The sequence below is a fragment of the Falco naumanni genome (assembly GCF_017639655.2).
Source record: "Falco naumanni isolate bFalNau1 chromosome 20 unlocalized genomic scaffold, bFalNau1.pat SUPER_20_unloc_1, whole genome shotgun sequence".
In the NCBI taxonomy this organism is placed as follows: Eukaryota; Metazoa; Chordata; class Aves; order Falconiformes; family Falconidae; genus Falco; species Falco naumanni.
The window spans coordinates 439,830-457,620 of NW_024427345.1; the positions used below are offsets into that span (position 1 = coordinate 439,830).

Below are 17,791 nucleotides of genomic sequence, written 5' to 3' on the forward strand. Positions count from 1 at the left end.
ATGGGTCCCGGCCTGTGGGATGCCAGGAGGGAGCCTGGAAGTTTGGGATCTACCCTGGCCCCCAAGGGATGGACCCCAACACCCCAAGACAGACCCCGGCACCCCAGGATGGATCCTGGCACCCCGGGATGGGTCCTGGCACCCCTGACCCAGCGTGGATACTTGTCCCAGCCCCCCACCTCCCCGTGAGTAGCAGCTCCTGGCACCGGCGTTTACCAGACCCCTGTATTTCAAAGGCTTTATTCCAGCTTCGGAGCTGGCAGGAGCCCCTCGAGGGGGCCGGGGGCCCCCTTTCCCCCCCCTCCCCCAGCTCCGATGGGGACATGGGGGGAGGAGCCAGGACGGAGGGAGGGGGGATGTTGGGGACAAGGTGGGGATTGGAGCCCTCGGGGGGCCCGGGGGGGCACTGGCTCAGGTTGCCCTTTGCCGGGGGGGGGGGGGGGGGGGGGGGGTGGTGTCCCATCCATCTGCAGGCCAGACCCCGTGGCTCTGGCGGAGGGACCCCCGGCAGAGGAGGCTCAGCTGGCCAGGACGTCGGAGGACTCAGACACCAACTTGCCGTCACGAGTCTCGATCTTCTTGATGACGATGGCGCGGGACTTGGGGAGGGATGCGCTCTCCAGAACCGGGGGGGGCACGGCGTAGCCAGAGCTGGCAAAGGAGGTGCCGAAGCCTCCCCCGAAGCCCCCACTGAAGCCCCCGCTGAAGCCAGCTGCTGGGGGAGAGGGACCAGCCATGAGCATCACGGCACCCAGTGGTAGCACCCAAGGAGGAGGGGTCCCCATCATCCCCCCACCTTACCCGAGTACCCCGTCGTCTTGCTGTGGATGCTGAGGTTCTGCACGCCGGACTCCAGCCTGCCGGGAGGGATTTGGGCGGGGGGGACATGATGGGTGTCAGGGTGGGGGCTAAGGGACAGGCCTGAGGCTGGGGGGAGGCAGTAGCAGGGGGACGTGGGGTCCTCATGGTCATGGCCACAGCCCTGAGCTGCAGATATGGGGGGGTGGGGCTGTGGGATGCCCATGGGATGTGGGGTGCCCATGGGATGGGGGATGCTCATGGGATACAGGATGCCCGTGGGACGCAGGATGCCCATTAGATGCCCACAGGACGTGGGATACCCACAGGATGCCCGTGGGCAGCAGGATGCCTTCTGGACGTGGGGTGCCCATGGGATGCGGGATGCAGGGTGTGGGATACAAGATATGGGATGGGGGACCCATCGTGTCACCCCCTCCAGGTGCCAGCGAGACAGGGGAGCCCCCACCTGCTCTCCTCGCCCTCCAGCAGCTTCCTGTAGGTCGCGATCTCGATGTCCAGGGCCAGCTTGACGTTCATCAGCTCCTGGTACTCGCGCAGCTGCCGGGCCATGTCCTGCTTCGCCTTCTGCAGAGCTGCCTCCAGCTCAGCCAGCTTCCCCTTGGCATCCTTCAGGGCCAGCTCCCCGCACTCCTCCGCCTCCGCGATGGCGGTCTCCAAGCTGGCTCGCTGCAACGCACAGCCACGGGGCAGGGGGTGACCTGGAAAAGGGGCTGCGGGGGTCCCCCCTGCCCCAGCATCCCCTGTGCCCCAGCACTCCCCACGTCCCAGCATCTTCCATGTCACAGCATCCCTCACCCCCAGCACCCCAGGCCCCCCACCATCCCTCACGCCCCCAGCACCCCCTGCCCCTCAGCATCCTTTGCTCCCAGCATCCTCCCACACCCCCAGCATCTCTCCCCCTCCAGCATCCCCCACGTCCCAGTATCCCCCACCCTACAACATCCCCCACACCTCAGCATCTCCTGCCCCCCCCAGCATCCCCCACACACAGGCTATGCCCACGCCCTCCACATCTCCAACGTATGGATCCCTCCTTCCATCTGGGACTGCCAAGGGTGGGGGTTGCGGGGGTCCACGGGCGGCTGGGGAAGCTCAAAGCCCGGGGAGGCCACGGGGGTGCTGGCGGAGGAGGGGAGGAGCGGGGGGAGCGGGCAGCGTCTCCCTGCTTTCCCACCCCAGGGGCCATTCCCAGACCTGGTTCTTGAGCGCCTCGATCTCCGCCTGGATCCTCTGGATCAGCCTGTTGAGCTCGTTGATCTCGCTGCGGGTGTTGCGCAGGTCGTCGCCGTGCTTCCCCGCCGTTGTCTTCAACTCCTCGTACTGTGGCGGTGGAGCAGGTGGGATGCAGACAGATGGGCATCCCCCCCCCAAAAAAAACCAGCTACCCTTCCCCCAACACCCCAAAACTGGGGAGCAAGGAGCCGGGAGGTGCCCACGCCGGGGGGGATGCTGCGGGCAGGGCTGCCAGAGCCGCTGCTGGCTCTGCACGGAGCTGGGATCTCTCCCACGCAGCAGCTGCCTGCTCCGGGGCAGGGAGGGGGCTCACCCGGCGGGGTGGCAGGTACGAGCCGGGAAGAGGAGGAGGAAGGAGCCTGCGCCGGGCTGCGGTGGCTCACCTTGATCTGGTACATGCTCTCGGCCTCGGCGCGGCTGCGGTTGGCGATGTCCTCGTACTGCGCCTTCACCTCCGCGATGATCCCGTCCAGGTCCAGGCGGCGGTTGTTGTCCATGGAGAGGACGACGGAGGTGTCGGAGATCTGGGACTGCAGCTCCCGGAGCTCCTGCAGGCAAGGAGCGGGGGGCCGGGCTGAGCACCCACAACTCGGTGCACATGTGCCCCCACCCCCCCCGCCCTCCCCCAAAGGAGGGGACCCCCTACCTCATCGTAAAGCTGTCTCAAGAAATTGATCTCATCGGTCAAGCTCTCCAGCCGCGACTCCAGCTCCACCTTGTTCATGTAGGCTTCGTCCACGTCCTGGGGGGCAGCACCAGCCTGTCAGCCCCCCCGGCCCCACCATCACCCCACACCCCCCCCACAGACCCGGGCGCCCCCCTCACCTTTTTGAGCAGAACAAACTCATTTTCCTTCTCGGTGCGGTGGTTGATCTCTTCTTCGTACCTTGGAGAGGAGGGGAGGGCTTGGAGCTGGGCGTGGGGGACACGGGGGTGCAGGGACATGGGGACATGGGGACGCAGGGACAGGTGGATATGGGGTATGGGGACACAGGGATGCAAGGGCATGGGTACATGTAGATATGGGGACACAGGGACACGGGGCTATAGGGGACACGGAGTCACAGGGATGCAGGGACATGGGGACATGGGGATATGGGGGCACAGGGATGCAAGGGCATGGGGACATGGGGATATAGGGACCCAGGGATGCGGGGACATGGGGATATGGGGACACAGGGACACAGGGATGCAGGGATGTGGGGATATGGGGACACAGGGATGCAGGGGCATGGGGACACATAGGTATGAGGACACAGGGACCCATCCAACAGAGTGCCCCTTGCAGCGCAAGAACCCCCCTACCCTGCAGTGACATCCAGAGGGGATGCTCCCACCCCATCCCAGCACCCCCAACCACCCACCAGCACCTCAGGGACACGGTGGGACACAGCACCCACAGGTGGGGACAACACAGGGGGAGCCCGTGACACATCCCCACCCGCGCCCACCACAGCAGCCACCCTCGGAGGGGCATGAGCAGCCGGGCTGGGGCTGGGGGGGCCAGGGGGGGACTGACTTGTTCTTGAACTCCTCCACCAGCCCCTGCATGTTGCCCAGCTCGGCCTCCAGGCGCAGGCGCTCCTGGCCCAGGCCCTCGAGCTGGCGGCGCAGGCTGCTGATGTACGCCTCGAAGAGCCCGCTCATGTTGCTGCGGGTGGTCTTCTGCGTCTGCAGCAGGCTCCACTTGGTCTCCAGCATCTTGTTCTGCTGCTCCAGGAACCGGACCTGCCGGAGCGGGGGGGGTCAGCATCATCCCCCCCTCCTCTGGATCCCTCCCTGGGGGTCCCTGCCGTGGATCCCTCCCTGGGGGTGGGCTCTGGTACATGGGGTGGGTCATGGAGGTGGGTGCCCGGTGCTGGGGTGCGAGGGGCAGAGGCTGAGGTGGGTGAGAGGGGTGGCAGGGGACAAATCTGGGGTCCTGGGGGCAGATCTGGGGTCCTGGGGGCAAACTGGAGCAGAGGTGTAAGGCTGGAGTCCTGGGTGCAAGGCTGGGGAGTCCTGCGTGCTGGTTTGCAAGGGGCAGAGGGTGAGAGGGGTGGCAGGGGGCAAATCTGGGGTCCTGGGAGCAAATCTGGGGTCCCAAGCACAAGCCAGGGGGTCTTGGGCAAAATTCTGGGGTCCCGGGGTGCAACCCGGGTCTGGGATGCTTCTGGAGTGGGGGGGTGTAAGTCTGGGGGCCCTGGGTGCAGTCCTGGGGGTCCTGGGGAGCTCTGGGGTGCAAGCCTGGGGTCTCAGGTGCCACCTGGGGTCCGAGCCTGGGGTGCTGGCTGGAACGTGGGGGGACCCCCAGGGGACCCCCGTCCTCCCGCCAGCCTGCGCCGGGGCAAGGAGCGCAGCCCCCGCGGAGCACCCGGAAGCGGGTGCAGGGGGAGGAGGGTGCTGGGTGCTGTGGGAGGGGGGCGCCCACCCCAGCGCTGGCTGCTTCCTCAGTGGGCGGGACCCCCGCTGCGCCCCACAGCAACAATGTCCCCCCCCCCCATCCCGCCCTGGCGCCGATCCCTGCCCGCCAGCTCAGCCGCCATGTCCCCAGCCCTGGGAGGGGACCGGGTGTCCCCACAGCCAGCTGCGTGTCCCCAGGGGAGGCCAGGAGGTCCCCAAGGGGGTCCAAAATGTGCCCAAAGGGGTCAGGGTGTCCCCACGGGGGTCTGGGTGTCCCCAGGAGGGCCAGAAGGTCCCCAAGGGGGTCCAAAATGTGCCCAAAGGGGTCAGGGTGTCCCCATGGGGGTCTGGGTGTCCCCATGGGGGCCAGCATGTCACCGAGGGGGTCAGGACTTCTCCAAGTGTGTCACAACGTCTCCAAGGGGCTCAGGATGTGCCTGAAGGGGCCAGGAGGTCCCCAAGGGGCTCAGGAGGTCCAAAGGGTGGTCCCAGCCCTCTCCCCATGGGGTCTCACCCCAGCCCAGCCCCACCTTGTCGATGAAGGAGGCGAACTTGTTGTTGAGGGTCTTGATCTGCTCCTTCTCCTCCTTGCGCACCCGCTGGATGCTGGGGTCGATCTCCAGGTTGAGGGGCGTCAGGAGGCTCTGGTTGACACTGACGGCTGTGATGCCGCCCCCCGTCCCGGGCACGACAGCTGGACCCCGGTACAACCCGGCGCCGTAGCGGCTCCCACCGTAGGCACCGATGGCTGAGGCCGTACTCATCCTCACGGCAGGGCCCGCGGTGTAGGAGTGGGAGCTGAAGGAACGGCCGGGTACGGCCGAGCTGCTTCGCACGGTCTTCCTGGTGATGGTGACGGACATGGTGAGCGGGGAGGAGGTGGGCAAGGAGCTTGGGAGGTGGGCAAGGGGGTCGGAAGGTTGGGAGAAGGTTGGAAGATGGGCAAGGGGGTTGGAAGGTTGGAAGGAGGTTGGAAGGAGGTTGGAAGGAGGTTGGAAGGAGGTTGGAAGGAGGTTGGAAGGAGGTTGGAAGGAGGTTGGAAGGAGATTGGAAGGAGATTGGAAGGAGATTGGAAGGAGATTGGAAGGAGATTGGAAGGAGATTGGAAGGAGGTTGCAAGGGGGATGCAAGGGGGATGCAAGGGGGTTGCAAGGGGGTTGCAAGGGGGTTGCAAGGGGGTTGCAAGGGGGTTGCAAGGGGGTTGCAAGGGGGTTGCAAGAGGGCTGGGAGGCGCGGCAGGAGCCGGTTGCAGGACAGGCAGGACGGGCAGGACGGGTTGTGGAGGACGGATCCGGGGCGGGGTGCACAGCCCCGGGTTTAAATCCCGGAGCCGGGGGAGGGGAGCGGGATGGGAGGGACGGGAGCGCACCTGCTGCGCCTTAACCCCTTCGGGTCCGCCGGGACGCCGGGATGCGCCGGGATGCGCCGGGATGCGCCGGGATGCGCCGGGATGCGCCGGGCCGGTCCTGCCCCCCGGAGCGCGGGCTGCCGGCGGGAGGGGCGGGGGCTGGGGGCGGGGAGACCCCGGGTGGGGGGGCTGGAGCTGGCCAGGGAACCCGGCTGCCGCCTCCCCCCCCTCCCGCCATAGGCACCCTGAGCCTCGCACCCAGCTCGGCTGGAGAGTGCCGGGGTCCCCGGGTCCCCAGCCCCTGTCCCCAGCCCGGGTCCCCCAATCTATTCCCCAGCCCCTGTCCCCAACCTATATCCCCAAAGCTGTGTCCCCAGCTCCTGTCCCCAGCCTTGTGTCCCCAGCCCCTGTCCCCAAACTATGTCCCCAGGCCCGTGTCCCCAGGCACTGAGCCAGCCCCATCAGCCCCCCTGCCCCCCTGCCCGCACAGAGCCTGGCCCTGAAAACAGAGAAAAACCCACAAAAAAGGAACATTTTGTGTGTTTGTGGCTGCTTAGCAGCTGGACCGAGCACCTGATCCCCCCGGGTCAGGATCAGGCCACCCATACAGAGTCCCCACCACGCTGTGCCATGCTGTGCTGTGCTGTGCCGTGCCGTGCCATGCTGTGCCGTGTCATGCTGTGCTGTGTTGTGCTGTGCCATGCCATACCGTGCTGTGCTGTGCCATGTCGTGCTGTGCTGTGCCATGCCGTGCCATACCATGCCACACTGTGCCATGCCATGCTATGCCATGTCGTTCTGTGCTGTGCCATGTAGTCCTGTGCTGTGCTGTGCCATGCCGTGCCATACCATGCCCCACTGTGCCATGCCATGCTATGCCATGTCGTGCCGTGCCATGCTGTGCCATGCCATGCTGTGCCATGTCGTGCTGTGCTGTGCCATGCCATGCCATGCCATACCATGCCACACTGTGCCATGCCATGCTATGCCATGTCGTGCTGTGCCATGCTGTGCCATGCCATGCTGTGCCATGTCGTGCTGTGGTGCTGTGCCATGCTGTGCCATGCCATGCTGTGCCATGTCGTGCTGTGCTGTGCCATGCCATGCCATGCCATACCATGCCACACTGTGCCATACCATGCTACGCCATGCCGTGCCATGCCGTGCCATACAGCTCTCCACCTGCCGCTCCAGCTTGCAGGGATGCACGGGCAGCAGGAGGGCTGGGATGGGGACACGGGCGCGGCGGTGGCTCAGGACCAGGCTTGTCCCGCACGGGAGCGGCGGGCACTGGGCCGAGACGGCGCGTGGCACCCAGCACCCGGCACCCGCGGGCAGGATCCGGAGTTTCCCGGGGTTGATTTTGTCTTTGTTTCATTGCACAAAGGGCGGCGCTGGGGCAGCCCTGAGGGGGCAACCCGGGGGTCCGGCTGGTGCAGGATGAACCCATGAGGCCACCTCCACACCTCCCCAGGGGGTAGATCCGTCTGTTCAGGGAGCCAGCCCTGGCATCCCGCCCCTGCTCATGCCTACACCCACCCACCTGCCCACCCCTGCCCAGAGCCGCCCACCCACTCTCCTTCTAGGTGTCCATTCATCCCGTGGTGTCCAGCCTTGGCCAGACCTGGGCAACCACCCACCCCTCTAGACCCCCACCCACCCTCCCTTCATCTGTCCAGCTCGAGCCAGAGCCCCCCCATGCAGGCACCCCCCTGGCTACCCAGCTGCCTGTCCTTCCATCCTTGGCTGGGCTCAAGCACCCACCCTTCCAGTTATTCACCCACCCACCGGCCCAGCTCTCCATCCCCCTGAGAAACTCTCCACCTCCCAACAAAGACCTTCCATCTCCTGGAGGAGCAATCTGACTCCCCAGAGACCCCCTGGAGAAGCTCTCCCACCCCCTAAAGAAGCTCTCCATCACTCAGAGAAGCTCTCCCACTCCCCCAAGGACCTCTCCCACCCCCCAAAGAAGCTCTCCCACCCCCAGAGAAGCTATCCATCCCCCTGAGAAGATCCCCCACCCCCCCAAGAAGCTCTCCATCCCCCAAAGAAGGTCTCCCACCCCCAGAGAAGCTCTCCATCCCCCCGAGAAGCTCTCCCACCCCCTCCCACCCCCCTACCCACCCCCCATCCCCGCCCCAGAGGTTCTCCACCCCAGGAGCAGCTCTCCATCCCGCCCAGCTTCTCTTATCTGGAAGGAATTTGCAACCCAGGCAAATACTTCCCTCCCCACGGAGATGCCGCTGGCCGGGGGGGGCGCTGGGTGGGCGCCAGGTCCCGGTGGGGTGTGGAACCCCCCGCCGGCCCCCGCGAAGCCCCCAGGAGTCCCCCAGCGCCTCTCTGGATTAGGCTCAACAGGCAACCTGACCTGGGTGGCTGCTGGCCAGGGCTGCCCGGCCTTGCCCCCCCCCTCGGGTGGAGGCAGAGGGGCACGGGGCGGGGGGGCAAACAGGCTGGGGAGGGGGGCAAAGCAACGCCCCTGACCCCCAGATTGCCACCACGGGCAAACCTCGCATTCATTCGGCCCTACGGGTGGGTGGTCCCACGCCAGGGGGTGCTCAGCCATAAATCCCCCCCCACCCGCCTCCATCCCAGTCCCCCCAGGTGGGACAGACCCTCCCCATGGGGCTGCCGCTCATCCTGAAGCCCCTCAGGATCAGCATCACCCCTCAGTGTCTCCCCCCGAGGAGCTGGGGGGGTCCCTGCACCCCGTTTTGAGTGGGGGACAAAGCTGCGGTTTGCTGTGGGGTGGCACTGATGGGTGGCACCCACTGTCCCCCACTAGCTGCCCCCCCCAGAGGGGGGGTCCGGGGGGAATGCACCCCCTTCCCTGATGCCACGCAAAGGCAGGACCCCTGCAGGGTGCTGGGTGGTCCGGGTGTGCACCCATGGGTGCAGGACCCCCCCTCGGTGTGCCCTGGCTGGGTTGGGGTCCCCCCACATGTCCAGGTTCCTCCTGAGGACAGGAGGTGGCTCAGTGGGTGTCCCCAGGGGGCTGGGGACAGATGCCACCTCCCTGTCCCCATGCAGGCAGAACCTCAAGGGTGCCCTTGGGGGTGAGGGGCAGAGAGGGGACCCCACTGGGTGCCCCCCAGCACCCCCTGAGCGGGGCTTGGGAGGGAGGAGGAGGATGGTGGGTCCCAGTTGTGGCTTCACCACAGGACCTGGGCACTGCTTAACCCTGGGAGAGCTGGGCAGCCCCCAGACCCCCACACTGCCGGGAGGATGTGAACAGGGGTCCCCGTGTCCCCAAGTGTCCTCCATGAGGCCAGGGAGGCAGAGAGTGGCCCTGGACCACCCAGTGCCCAGGTCACCCCCTTGGAGATGCCACCATGGTGATGGGGGGCTTGGCCGGGGTCACATCCAGCATCCCTCAGGGTGCTGAGCAGGGCTGGGGGGGGTCCCTAGGTCCAGCCCCTGAAGCGCTGAGGGCTGGGGGGGCTCGGGGGGGTCGTGGCTGACCTTTATCAGCTGCAGGTCCAGGTCTTTCATCTCAGTTTATGGCCCCTGCTGGAGCTCTGGTGGCCTCCGGGGGTGGGGGACGAGGGGGGGTGGGGGGGGTGGGGGGTGGGGGGTGGGACATGGCTGCTCCCGGCCCCTCCAGCCCCACCGGCACGGCAGGAATGTGCCTGATAAGAGGCCAGGCTGGGGAATGGCCCCCAGCCCCCCACCCCATCAGCAGCGGGGTCACGGGGTCCTCCTGCCCCCATGGGGGGTCCCCAAAGCACAGCTTGGAGGTGGGGGGTCTTGGGGAGCCCCCTGAGCACCCCCACACCCCACACCACGTTCAGCCACGGTGTGGGGCATCACCCCAAGGTGGTGGCAAGGGGGTCCCGGGGACATGGGGGGGGCTTGGGGCAGCGCCGGGGGCAAACGCTGCCAGCACAGGGGGGTCAGACACCACAGGGACCCCGGGGGGGCACTGCGGGGACCCCAGGGGGGGACCCTCCGTGACCAGGGACCCCGGGGGGGCACTGCGGGGACCCCAGGGGGGGACCCTCCGTGACCAGGCACCCCAGGGGGGCTCTGTGGGGACCTCAGGGGGGGACCTTCTGTGACCGTGGCATCCCACACCACAGGGACCCCCCGGGGGGACCCCAGGGTGGGGACCCCAAGGTGGGTCAGACACCTGGGCCCCCCCGCCTTGCCCCCCCCCGCGCTGCTCCAGCACCTCCATTTCCCAGCCCCGGCGGAGCCACCGCGGCGCCCGCGAAGGCGCCCAAATGGCGCAGGGTTGGCAGCGGGACAAGGGCCGGCGTGGGGCAGAGTCCTGCTGGGGGGCACAGCGGGGCGGCGTGGGGCAACGTGGGGCAACGTGGGGCAGGATGGGGCAACATGGGGCAGGATGGGACAGGATGGGGCAGGATGGGACAGGATGGGGCAGGAATGGGACAAAGTGGGGCAGGATGGGACAGGATGGGGCAACGTGGGGCAGGATGGGGCAAGATGGGGCAGGAATGGGACAAAGTGGGGCAGGATGGGACAGGATGGGGCAACGTGGGGCAGGATGGGGCAACATGGGGCAGGAATGGGACAAAGTGGGGCAGGATGGGACAGGATGGGGCAACGTGGGGCAGGATGGGGCAAGATGGGGCAGGAATGGGACAAAGTGGGGCAGGATGGGACAGGATGGGGCAACGTGGGGCAGGATGGGACAGGATGGGGCAGGAATGGGACAGGATGGGGCAACGTGGGGCAAGATGGGACAGGATGGGGCAATATGGGGCAGGAACAGGGCAAAATGGGGTAAATGGGCAAAATGGGGCTGGAGTGGGGCAGGAACGGGGCAGGACTGGGACAGGAGTGGGGCAAAATGGGGCAGGGGCAGTGCGGGTCCGCTCTCCCCCCACATTTCGCAGGGCAAAGGATGGGGCCAGGCTGGGGGGCAGCCCCGAGCCCCCCGGGGGGCTATGCCATACCCCCCACACACTCCCTGGGAGGGCCAAGGGGAGGGTGGGGCAGCACAGCCCCCCCTCCCCCCTCCCCCCCCCCCCCCCCCCCCCCCCCCCCGCCGCACCGCACCCCTTTATGGCCCAGCCGAGCAAACACAGGTAGGGCCAGGAACCCTGGGGGGGTGGGGGCAGGACCCCCCCCCCCCCGCAGCCCCCCGGCGCGTGGGGCCATGCAAACGTGCGTGCAAAGGTGCATGGCTGTGCACGGCGAGGGGTTCTGCCGGTGTGATCGTGCAAAGATGGGCGCGCGTGCAAGGTGACGGTGCCCGTTCAAAAGTGCACGAGCACGGAGTGGTTTTGTGACGGGGCGCGCTTGTGCGAGCTGCACGAAGGGGCGTGCTCGTGCAAAAGTGCACCGTGCAAAGGTGTGCGCTGGTGCAAGCCGGTGCGAGGCGGGTGTTCCTGCAAGGGTGCGTGCTTGTGCAAAGGCACTTTCCTGCAAACTGTGCAGCTGTGCAAAGGCATGCTCTCACGCAGATGTGCGTGCTGGTGCAAAGCATGCGGCCGTGCGGGGGGTGTTCGCACGCAGACGTGCACACTCGTGCACCGGTGTGTGCTCGTGCAAAGCTGCACGCCCCTGCAGAGAGCGTTCCCGTGCAAAGCTGCGCCTTCCTCGCCTGCAGTGGGGCAGGGCACACCCCCCACAGCCCCCCAGGACACCCCCCGCCCCCCCAAGGCCATCGCTGCCCTCTCTGACCCCGCAGAGTGGGGACGTGCCCTGCCCCACGCCCCCGGGGGGCTCCGGCCCCCCCAGCTGCTGCAGATAAGGCTGGAATGTGCCTCCGTGCCTGGCGCGGGGAGGGGGCCCCCGTAGCCTGTGGGGCTGGCTGCCCCATGGATTGCAGCTGGGGGGCTGGGGGGGTCCTCGAGTCCCAGGACTGTCCCCACGGGGGGACACCCCCTCCCCGGCCCCGCCTGTGGACCCCAGGAACCCTGCGGGGGTGTCCTGCCGCCCCCGGGTGGGGATCGCTGGGGGTGAGGGTGGGGGGGTGGATCGGTGGGGTGGTGTGGGGCTGGTGTGAACTGGTGGGGACAGCTGGAGCTGTGGGGTACCCCGAAATGTGTGGGGCTGAGCCCCATCCCCACATCCTGGACCCCATGGGTTATGGGGCAGACCCCCATCCCTCCACCGTACACCCCATCGGTTATGGGGCAGATCCCCATCCCTCTGCCCTGCGCCCCACTGGTTATGGGGCGGACCTCCTCACCCCACCCTATGCCCCACTGGTTGTGGGGCCCATCACGCCCCAGGAACAAAGGGCTCGGCCGGCCCCAGCCACCCCCACCCCCACCCCTCCCGTGCCGGGCGTGGGGCCAAGCGGTGCCGTGGGGAGGTGCCGTGGGGCCGCCCCTCCCGGTTATAAATCCCGTCCGTCCGCCCCGTCCCGCGTCCACCCGTCCAGCGCCGGCCAGTGACACCATGAGCTTCTCCCACCGCAGCACCTACGGCAGCTCCCACCGCGCCACCAGCCACCGCTTCGGCCCCCTGGGCAGCGCGGCCAGCGTCTACGCCGGGGCGGGGGGCTCGGGGTCCCGTATCTCTGTCACCCGCACCACCAGTGTGACCAGTGCTGGGGGTGGCTATGGGGCAGGCTATGGGGCAGGCTATGGGGCCGGCTATGGGGCAGGCTATGGGGCCGGCTATGGGGCTACCACGATGTTGACGGGCTCTGGCGTGGTGGCCAATGAGAAGGAGACGATGCAGGACCTCAATGAGCGCTTGGCCACCTACCTGGAGAAGGTCCGGAGCCTGGAGCAGGACAACCGGCGGCTGGAGGTCCAGATCCGCGAGTTCATGGCCAGCAAAGGTCCCAGCACCCAGGACTGGAGCCACCACTGGGAGGCCATCGAGGACCTGCGGGACAAGGTGGGGGCCTGGCGGGGGGGTAGCCAGTGGCCCCAGGGGTAGTGGCCCCAGGGGTGGTGGTCCCAGGGGTGGTGGTCCCAGGGTGGTGGCCCCAGGGTTGGTGGCCCCAGGGGTGGTGGCCCCAGCGCTGGTGGTCCCAGGGGTGGTGGCCCCAGGGGTGGTGGCCCCAGGGGTAGTGGCCCCAGGGTGGTGGCCCCAGGGTTGGTGGTACCAGGGCTGGTGGTCCCAGAGCTGGTGGTCCCAGGGGTGGTGGCCCCAGAGCTGGTGGCCCCAGGGGTGGTGGCCCCAGGGGGTAGTGGCCCCAGGGTGGTGGCCCCAGGGTTGGTGGCCCCAGGGTGGTGGCCCCAGGGTTGGTGGTACCAGGGCTGGTGGTCCCAGAGCTGGTGGCCCCAGGGGTGGTGGCCCCAGGGTAGTGGCCCCAGGGTGGTGGCTCCAGGGTTGGTGGCCCCAGGGTTGGTGGTACCAGGGCTGGTAGTCCCAGAGCTGGTGGTCCCAGGGGTGGTGGCCCCAGAGCTGATGGTCCCAGGGGTGGTGGCAACCAGAGTTGGTGGTCCCAGGGGTGGTGGCCCCAGGGGTGGTGGTCCCAGGGCTGGTGGCCCCATGGCGCTGAGTATTACCCTGGTGGGGCTGGGTGAGCTTTGCGCCAGGGTGGGGGTCTCGGTTGAGGTTGGGGGTGTTGTGTATGTGGAGGGGTGTGGGGCTGTGCCCCCCTGGGGGGCTGCACCTCAGGGCGGGGGCCAAAGGGACATGACCAAGGGCACGGGGCAGGGCAGTGTTGGAGCCACCGCAGCCCCCACTCTGCCCCCTCAGCCGGTCACTGAGCCCCAGGGTCCCCCCAACCCACCCGGACACCTGTCGCCCCCCTTTTGCCCCCACCCCCTTTTATCACCGCTCTTCCTGGGTGCGGCCCCCCCGGCCCCCCCGCGGGAGCACGGGCAGCTGCCAGGGTGGCACCGGTGACGGTGACGTGGGTGGCGCGGGGGGGGGTGGCGGGGGTGGGGGTGGCGCGGGGGGGGTGCCCGCGCCCCGGTGACAGTGTCACAGCCATGCCCTGTGTCATCGCCCCCCCGTGTCCCCCCCCCAGATTTTCAAGGCGACGGTGGCGAACGCCCGCACGGTGCTGCAGATGGACAACGCGCGGCTGGCGGCCGACGACTTCAGGGTCAAGTGAGGGCCGGGAATGGGGCGGGAATGGGGCGGGAATGGGGTGGGCATGGGGTGGGCATGGGGTGGGCATGGGGCTGGGAATGGGGCGGGAATGGGGTTGGGAATGGGGCAGGAGTGAGACTGGGAATGGGATTGGGTTGGAGTTGGAATGAGATTGGGATGGGGTGGGAGTGAGACTGCGGGGTGGGATTGGGATGGGGTGGGAATGGGATTGGGATGGGGTGGGAATGGGGTGGGAGTGATACTGGGGGTGGGATTGGGAATGGGGTTAGGATGGGGTGGGAATAGGGTGGGAGTGATACTGGGGGTAGGACTGAGATGGAGTGAGAATGGGTTTGGGATGGGGTGGGAATGGGGCCGGAGTGAGACTGGGAATGGGATGGAGTGGGAATGGGTTTGGGATGGGATGTGAATGGGATTGGATGGGGTGGGAATGGGGCAGGAGTGAGACTGGGAATGGGTTTGGGATGGGATGTGAATGGGATTGGATGGGGTGGGAATGGGGCGGGAGTGAGACTGGGAATGGGTTTGGGATGGGGCTGGGAATGGGGACGAGAACAGAAATGGGAATGGGAATAGGGGTGGGAGTGGGGCTGGGAACAGGAATGGGATTGGGGCCAGGAGTGGGAGTAGGATGGGGATGGGGTGGGAATGGGGATGGGGACAGGGATGAGGATGGGGACAGGGATGATAAGGACAAGAGTGGAAATGGGAGTGGCAGTGGGGACAGGGACAAGGACAGGGAGGGACAGGAGCCGGGCAAGAACATCGATGGAGGCAAGGATGGGGGTGAGGGCAGCGATGGGATGGAGCTGATGAGGGGGATGGGGGGGGATGGGGGGGGACAGGGGTAGGACACGGGGACAGGGATGAGGATGGGGACAGGGAGAAGGGCAGGGCAGGGGTGGAGGTGGCAGGAGGGACAGGAGTGGGGTAAGAACGTTGACGGAGACCAGGATGGGGGTGAGGACAGGGGTGGGATGGGGATGGGGGTGGGACTGGGGTAGGACCACAGGGATGGGACAGGGTGGGGACAGGCGGTGGCCGTGGCGGGGCCACCCAGCGCGGTGCCGCCAGGTACGAGGCGGAGCTGGCCATCCGGCTCTCGGTGGAGAACGACATCGCGGGGCTGCGCAAGGTCCTGGACGACACCAACATGGCGCGGCTGCAGCTGGAGGGCGAGATCGAGTCCCTCAGGGAGGAGCTCATCTTCATGAAGAAGAACCACGAGGAGGTTGGGATGGTGGGGGCGGGGTGGGAGCTGGGCTGATGGGGACCCCCCCACTGATGACAACCCCCCACTGCCCCCCAGGAGGTGAAGACCCTCCGGGCCCAGGTCTCCGAGTCGGCGCTGACGGTGGAGGTGGACGCGCCCAAGTCGCAGGACCTGGGCAAGGTGATGGCCGAGATCCGGGCGCAGTACGACGCCCTGGCCCAGAAGAACCTGGAGGACCTGGAGAAGCAATGGGGGCGGCAGGTGGGTCCGTGCCCCCCGCCCCAACCCGCGCCGGGGGGCGCTCAGTGGTCTTCAGGCAGCTGTGGGGCGGCCCATGGGGGTGTCCTCCCCCGTGAGGAACGTCAAGCCATGGTGGATGGAGTGATCATCTGGGGGTGTTGACAAGGGGGACTGCGATCTGGGGGGGGGGGGTCTGGCATGGGGGTGTTCCCCAAAGGCACCCCATGAGGGGGACAACCTGGGAGTCTCCTGCTCCAACACTGGGGACAGTCACCTGTCCCATAGGGACCCCAAGCTCAGTGGGGACCTTCTCCAGAGGGTCCTGCTCCACCAGTGGGGACATTCCTGGGGTGACCCCTGTTCCATAGGAACCCCAGGCTCGGTGGGGACCTTCTCCAGGGGGTCCTGCTCCAACATTGAGGATGTTCTTGGAGGACCCCCATCCTACAGATCCTTGGGGTTGACTCTCCCTGGGGTGGTTTCACCCGCCGTGCCCCCTCCGTGGGTTGGGGTGGCCATGGTGGGCCGGGCTGAGGTGCTGACCCCCAAACCCCACTTGTGCGCCCCCCCAGATCACCGAGAGCACCATCGAGATCACACAGAGCACCAAGGACATTGACGCAGCCCGCAGCACCGTGGTGGACCTCCGTCGTTCCGTCCAAACCCTGGAGATCGACCTGGAGTCCCTCCGAAACCAGGTGCCCCCCCGAAACAGCACCCATACCCCACCCCTATGCACCCCTGGGTGGGGGGCGCCGAGCTGCCCTCGAGGGGGGCTGAACCTGGGGCGATGCTCTGCAGAAGGCCGGCTTGGAGGCCAACCTGGCGGAGGTGGAGACGCGCTATGCAGCGCAGCTGGAGCAACTGGGCGCACTGGTGCTGCGCGCTGAGGCGGAGCTGCTGCAGCTGCGGCAGGAGCTGCAGCGCCAGGCGCAGGAGTACCAGGCGCTGCGGGACGTCAAGGGCAAGCTGGAGGACGAGATCGCGACCTACCACCGGCTGCTGGAGGGGGGGGAGGATTTCAGGTAGAGGGGTGGGGTGGGGGGGTGGCTGGGTTGGGGGGTGCTGGGGCTGGCATGGGGGGATTGGGGTGGGGGCAGCACTGTGGATGAGTTCTGGGTGGTGGGATGTCCCAGCTCCATCCTTCAGGATGCTCCAGGGGTGGCAAAGGGACAGAGGTGACATCCCATGGAGATGATCCCTGGATAATGGGATGTCCAGGTCCCATCCTTTGGGATACCCTGGGGACAGCGGTGGCATCCAGTGGGGATGAGCCCAGGCTGATGGGATGTCCAGGTCCCATCCTTTAGGATACCCTGGGGACAGCGGTGGCATCCAGTGGGGATGAGCCCAGGCTGATGGGATGTCCAGGTCCCATCCTTTGGGATACCCTGGGGACAGCGGTGGCATCCAGTGGGGATGAGCCCAGGCTGATGGGATGTTCAGGTCCCATCCTTTGGGATACCCTGGGGACAGCAGTGGCATCCAGTGGGGATGAGCCCAGGCTGATGGGATGTCCAGGTCCCATCCTTTGGGATACCCTGGGGACAGTGGTGGCATCCAGTGGGGATGAGCCCAGGCTGATGGGATGTCCAGGTCCCATCCTTTGGGATACCCTGGGGACAGCGGTGGCATCCAGTGGGGATGAGCCCAGGCTGATGGGATGTCCAGGTCCCATCCTTTGGGATACCCTAGGGACAGCAGTGTCATCCAGTGGGGATGATCCCTGGGTGCTGGGATGTTCCAGGTCCCATATTCAGGATTCTCCAGGGATGGCAAGGGGACAGTGGTGGGGATGAGCCCTGGGTGATGGGATGTCCCAGCTCCATCCTTCAGGACACTCTGGGGACAGCAAGGGGACACTGGTGGCGTCCAGTAGGGATGATCCTAGGCTGATGGGATGTCCAGGTCCCATCCTTTAGGATACCCTGGGGACAGCGAGGGGACAGTGGTGGCATCCAGCCAGGATGAGCCCCAACTCCATCCTCCAGGATGCACCAGCTCCGTCACCTCTCGGTCCCTTGGGGTGACACAGGGAAGGGGGGGGGACACATCCAACGGGGGCCAGGCACGGGGAGGGGGCACCCTGGGGCACCCCCAGTGCCCTGAGCCGCCCCCACGCACCCCGCAGCCTGCAGGACGCCCTGGAGAAGGAGACCACGGCCACCACGCAGCGGAGCACCCAGAGGGTGGCTGACAGCAAGGTGGTGACAGAGACAAGGGAGGTGAAGGTGCGGACATACTGAGCTGGTGCAGGGGGCACCCCAGCACCCGGGGGGGGGGCCCCCACCTCCCCCTCAATAAAATAGCAGTGTGTCCCCCCTCGGGGAGATGTTCCATTCTGGTGTCTTCTTCTGCTGGGGGAGGGGAGCGGGGCTGGGGCTGCAGGAGGTGGTTCGGGGGGAGCTGAGGCCTGGGGGGCAGTGGGAGCTGGGGGGGGAATGGGGAGACAACAGACAAATGGAGGGACAGATGGGGGGGTGGATGGATGAAGAGATGGATGGATGGATGGGGATGGACAGATGGATGGGCATAGATGGATGGGTGGATGGGTGGATGGATGG

The 17,791-nt window shown here is 67.2% G+C and overlaps 2 protein-coding genes across 4 annotated transcripts; one reads left to right on the plus strand and one right to left on the minus strand.

Moving 5' to 3' along the window:
* Positions 1 to 224: 224 nt before the first annotated feature.
* LOC121081822 (keratin, type II cytoskeletal 8-like) lies at positions 225 to 5,475 on the minus strand. Of its 2 annotated transcripts, none has more exons than XM_040581069.1 (9): positions 4,968 to 5,475; positions 3,575 to 3,783; positions 2,881 to 2,941; positions 2,702 to 2,797; positions 2,439 to 2,603; positions 2,017 to 2,142; positions 1,268 to 1,488; positions 802 to 857; positions 225 to 712 (listed from the first exon to the last, which is right to left on the minus strand). In XM_040581069.1, exons 1-9 carry the CDS (start codon positions 5,298 to 5,300, stop codon positions 519 to 521), a joined length of 1,461 nt encoding a protein of 486 aa, XP_040437003.1. In that variant the 5' UTR covers positions 5,301 to 5,475; the 3' UTR covers positions 225 to 518. The 2 variants fall into 2 exon arrangements, with proteins under 2 accessions (XP_040437003.1, XP_040437002.1); XM_040581068.1 differs by having other exon boundaries at positions 225 to 715.
* A 6,632-nt stretch (positions 5,476 to 12,107) lies between these two features.
* KRT18 (keratin 18) lies at positions 12,108 to 17,566 on the plus strand. Of its 2 annotated transcripts, XM_040581072.1 has the most exons (8): positions 12,108 to 12,329; positions 12,366 to 12,604; positions 13,689 to 13,771; positions 14,849 to 15,005; positions 15,084 to 15,248; positions 15,800 to 15,925; positions 16,029 to 16,252; positions 17,359 to 17,566. In XM_040581072.1, exons 1-8 carry the CDS (start codon positions 12,158 to 12,160, stop codon positions 17,471 to 17,473), a joined length of 1,281 nt encoding a protein of 426 aa, XP_040437006.1. In that variant the 5' UTR covers positions 12,108 to 12,157; the 3' UTR covers positions 17,474 to 17,566. The 2 variants fall into 2 exon arrangements, with proteins under 2 accessions (XP_040437006.1, XP_040437005.1); XM_040581071.1 differs by having other exon boundaries at positions 12,108 to 12,604.
* Positions 17,567 to 17,791: the final 225 nt, after the last annotated feature.

What these genes read in the sequence shown, in the direction of transcription:
- KRT18 (XM_040581071.1), top strand. Translation starts at nt 12,158, where the DNA reads ATGAGCTTCTCCCACCGCAGCACCTACGGCAGCTCCCACCGCGCCACC. An exon ending in TCGAGGACCTGCGGGACAAG is followed by an intron (nt 12,605 to 13,688) that starts GTGGGGGCCTGG and finishes TCCCCCCCCCAG; the next exon opens with ATTTTCAAGGCGACGGTGGC. An exon ending in GAGGGGGGGGAGGATTTCAG is followed by an intron (nt 16,253 to 17,358) that starts GTAGAGGGGTGG and finishes CGCACCCCGCAG; the next exon opens with CCTGCAGGACGCCCTGGAGA.
- LOC121081822 (XM_040581068.1), bottom strand. Translation starts at nt 5,300, where the DNA reads ATGTCCGTCACCATCACCAGGAAGACCGTGCGAAGCAGCTCGGCCGTA. An exon ending in TGAGACAGCTTTACGATGAG is followed by an intron (nt 2,604 to 2,701) that starts GTAGGGGGTCCC and finishes CCTTGCCTGCAG; the next exon opens with GAGCTCCGGGAGCTGCAGTC. An exon ending in CTGGAGGGCGAGGAGAGCAG is followed by an intron (nt 858 to 1,267) that starts GTGGGGGCTCCC and finishes CCCTCCCGGCAG; the next exon opens with GCTGGAGTCCGGCGTGCAGA.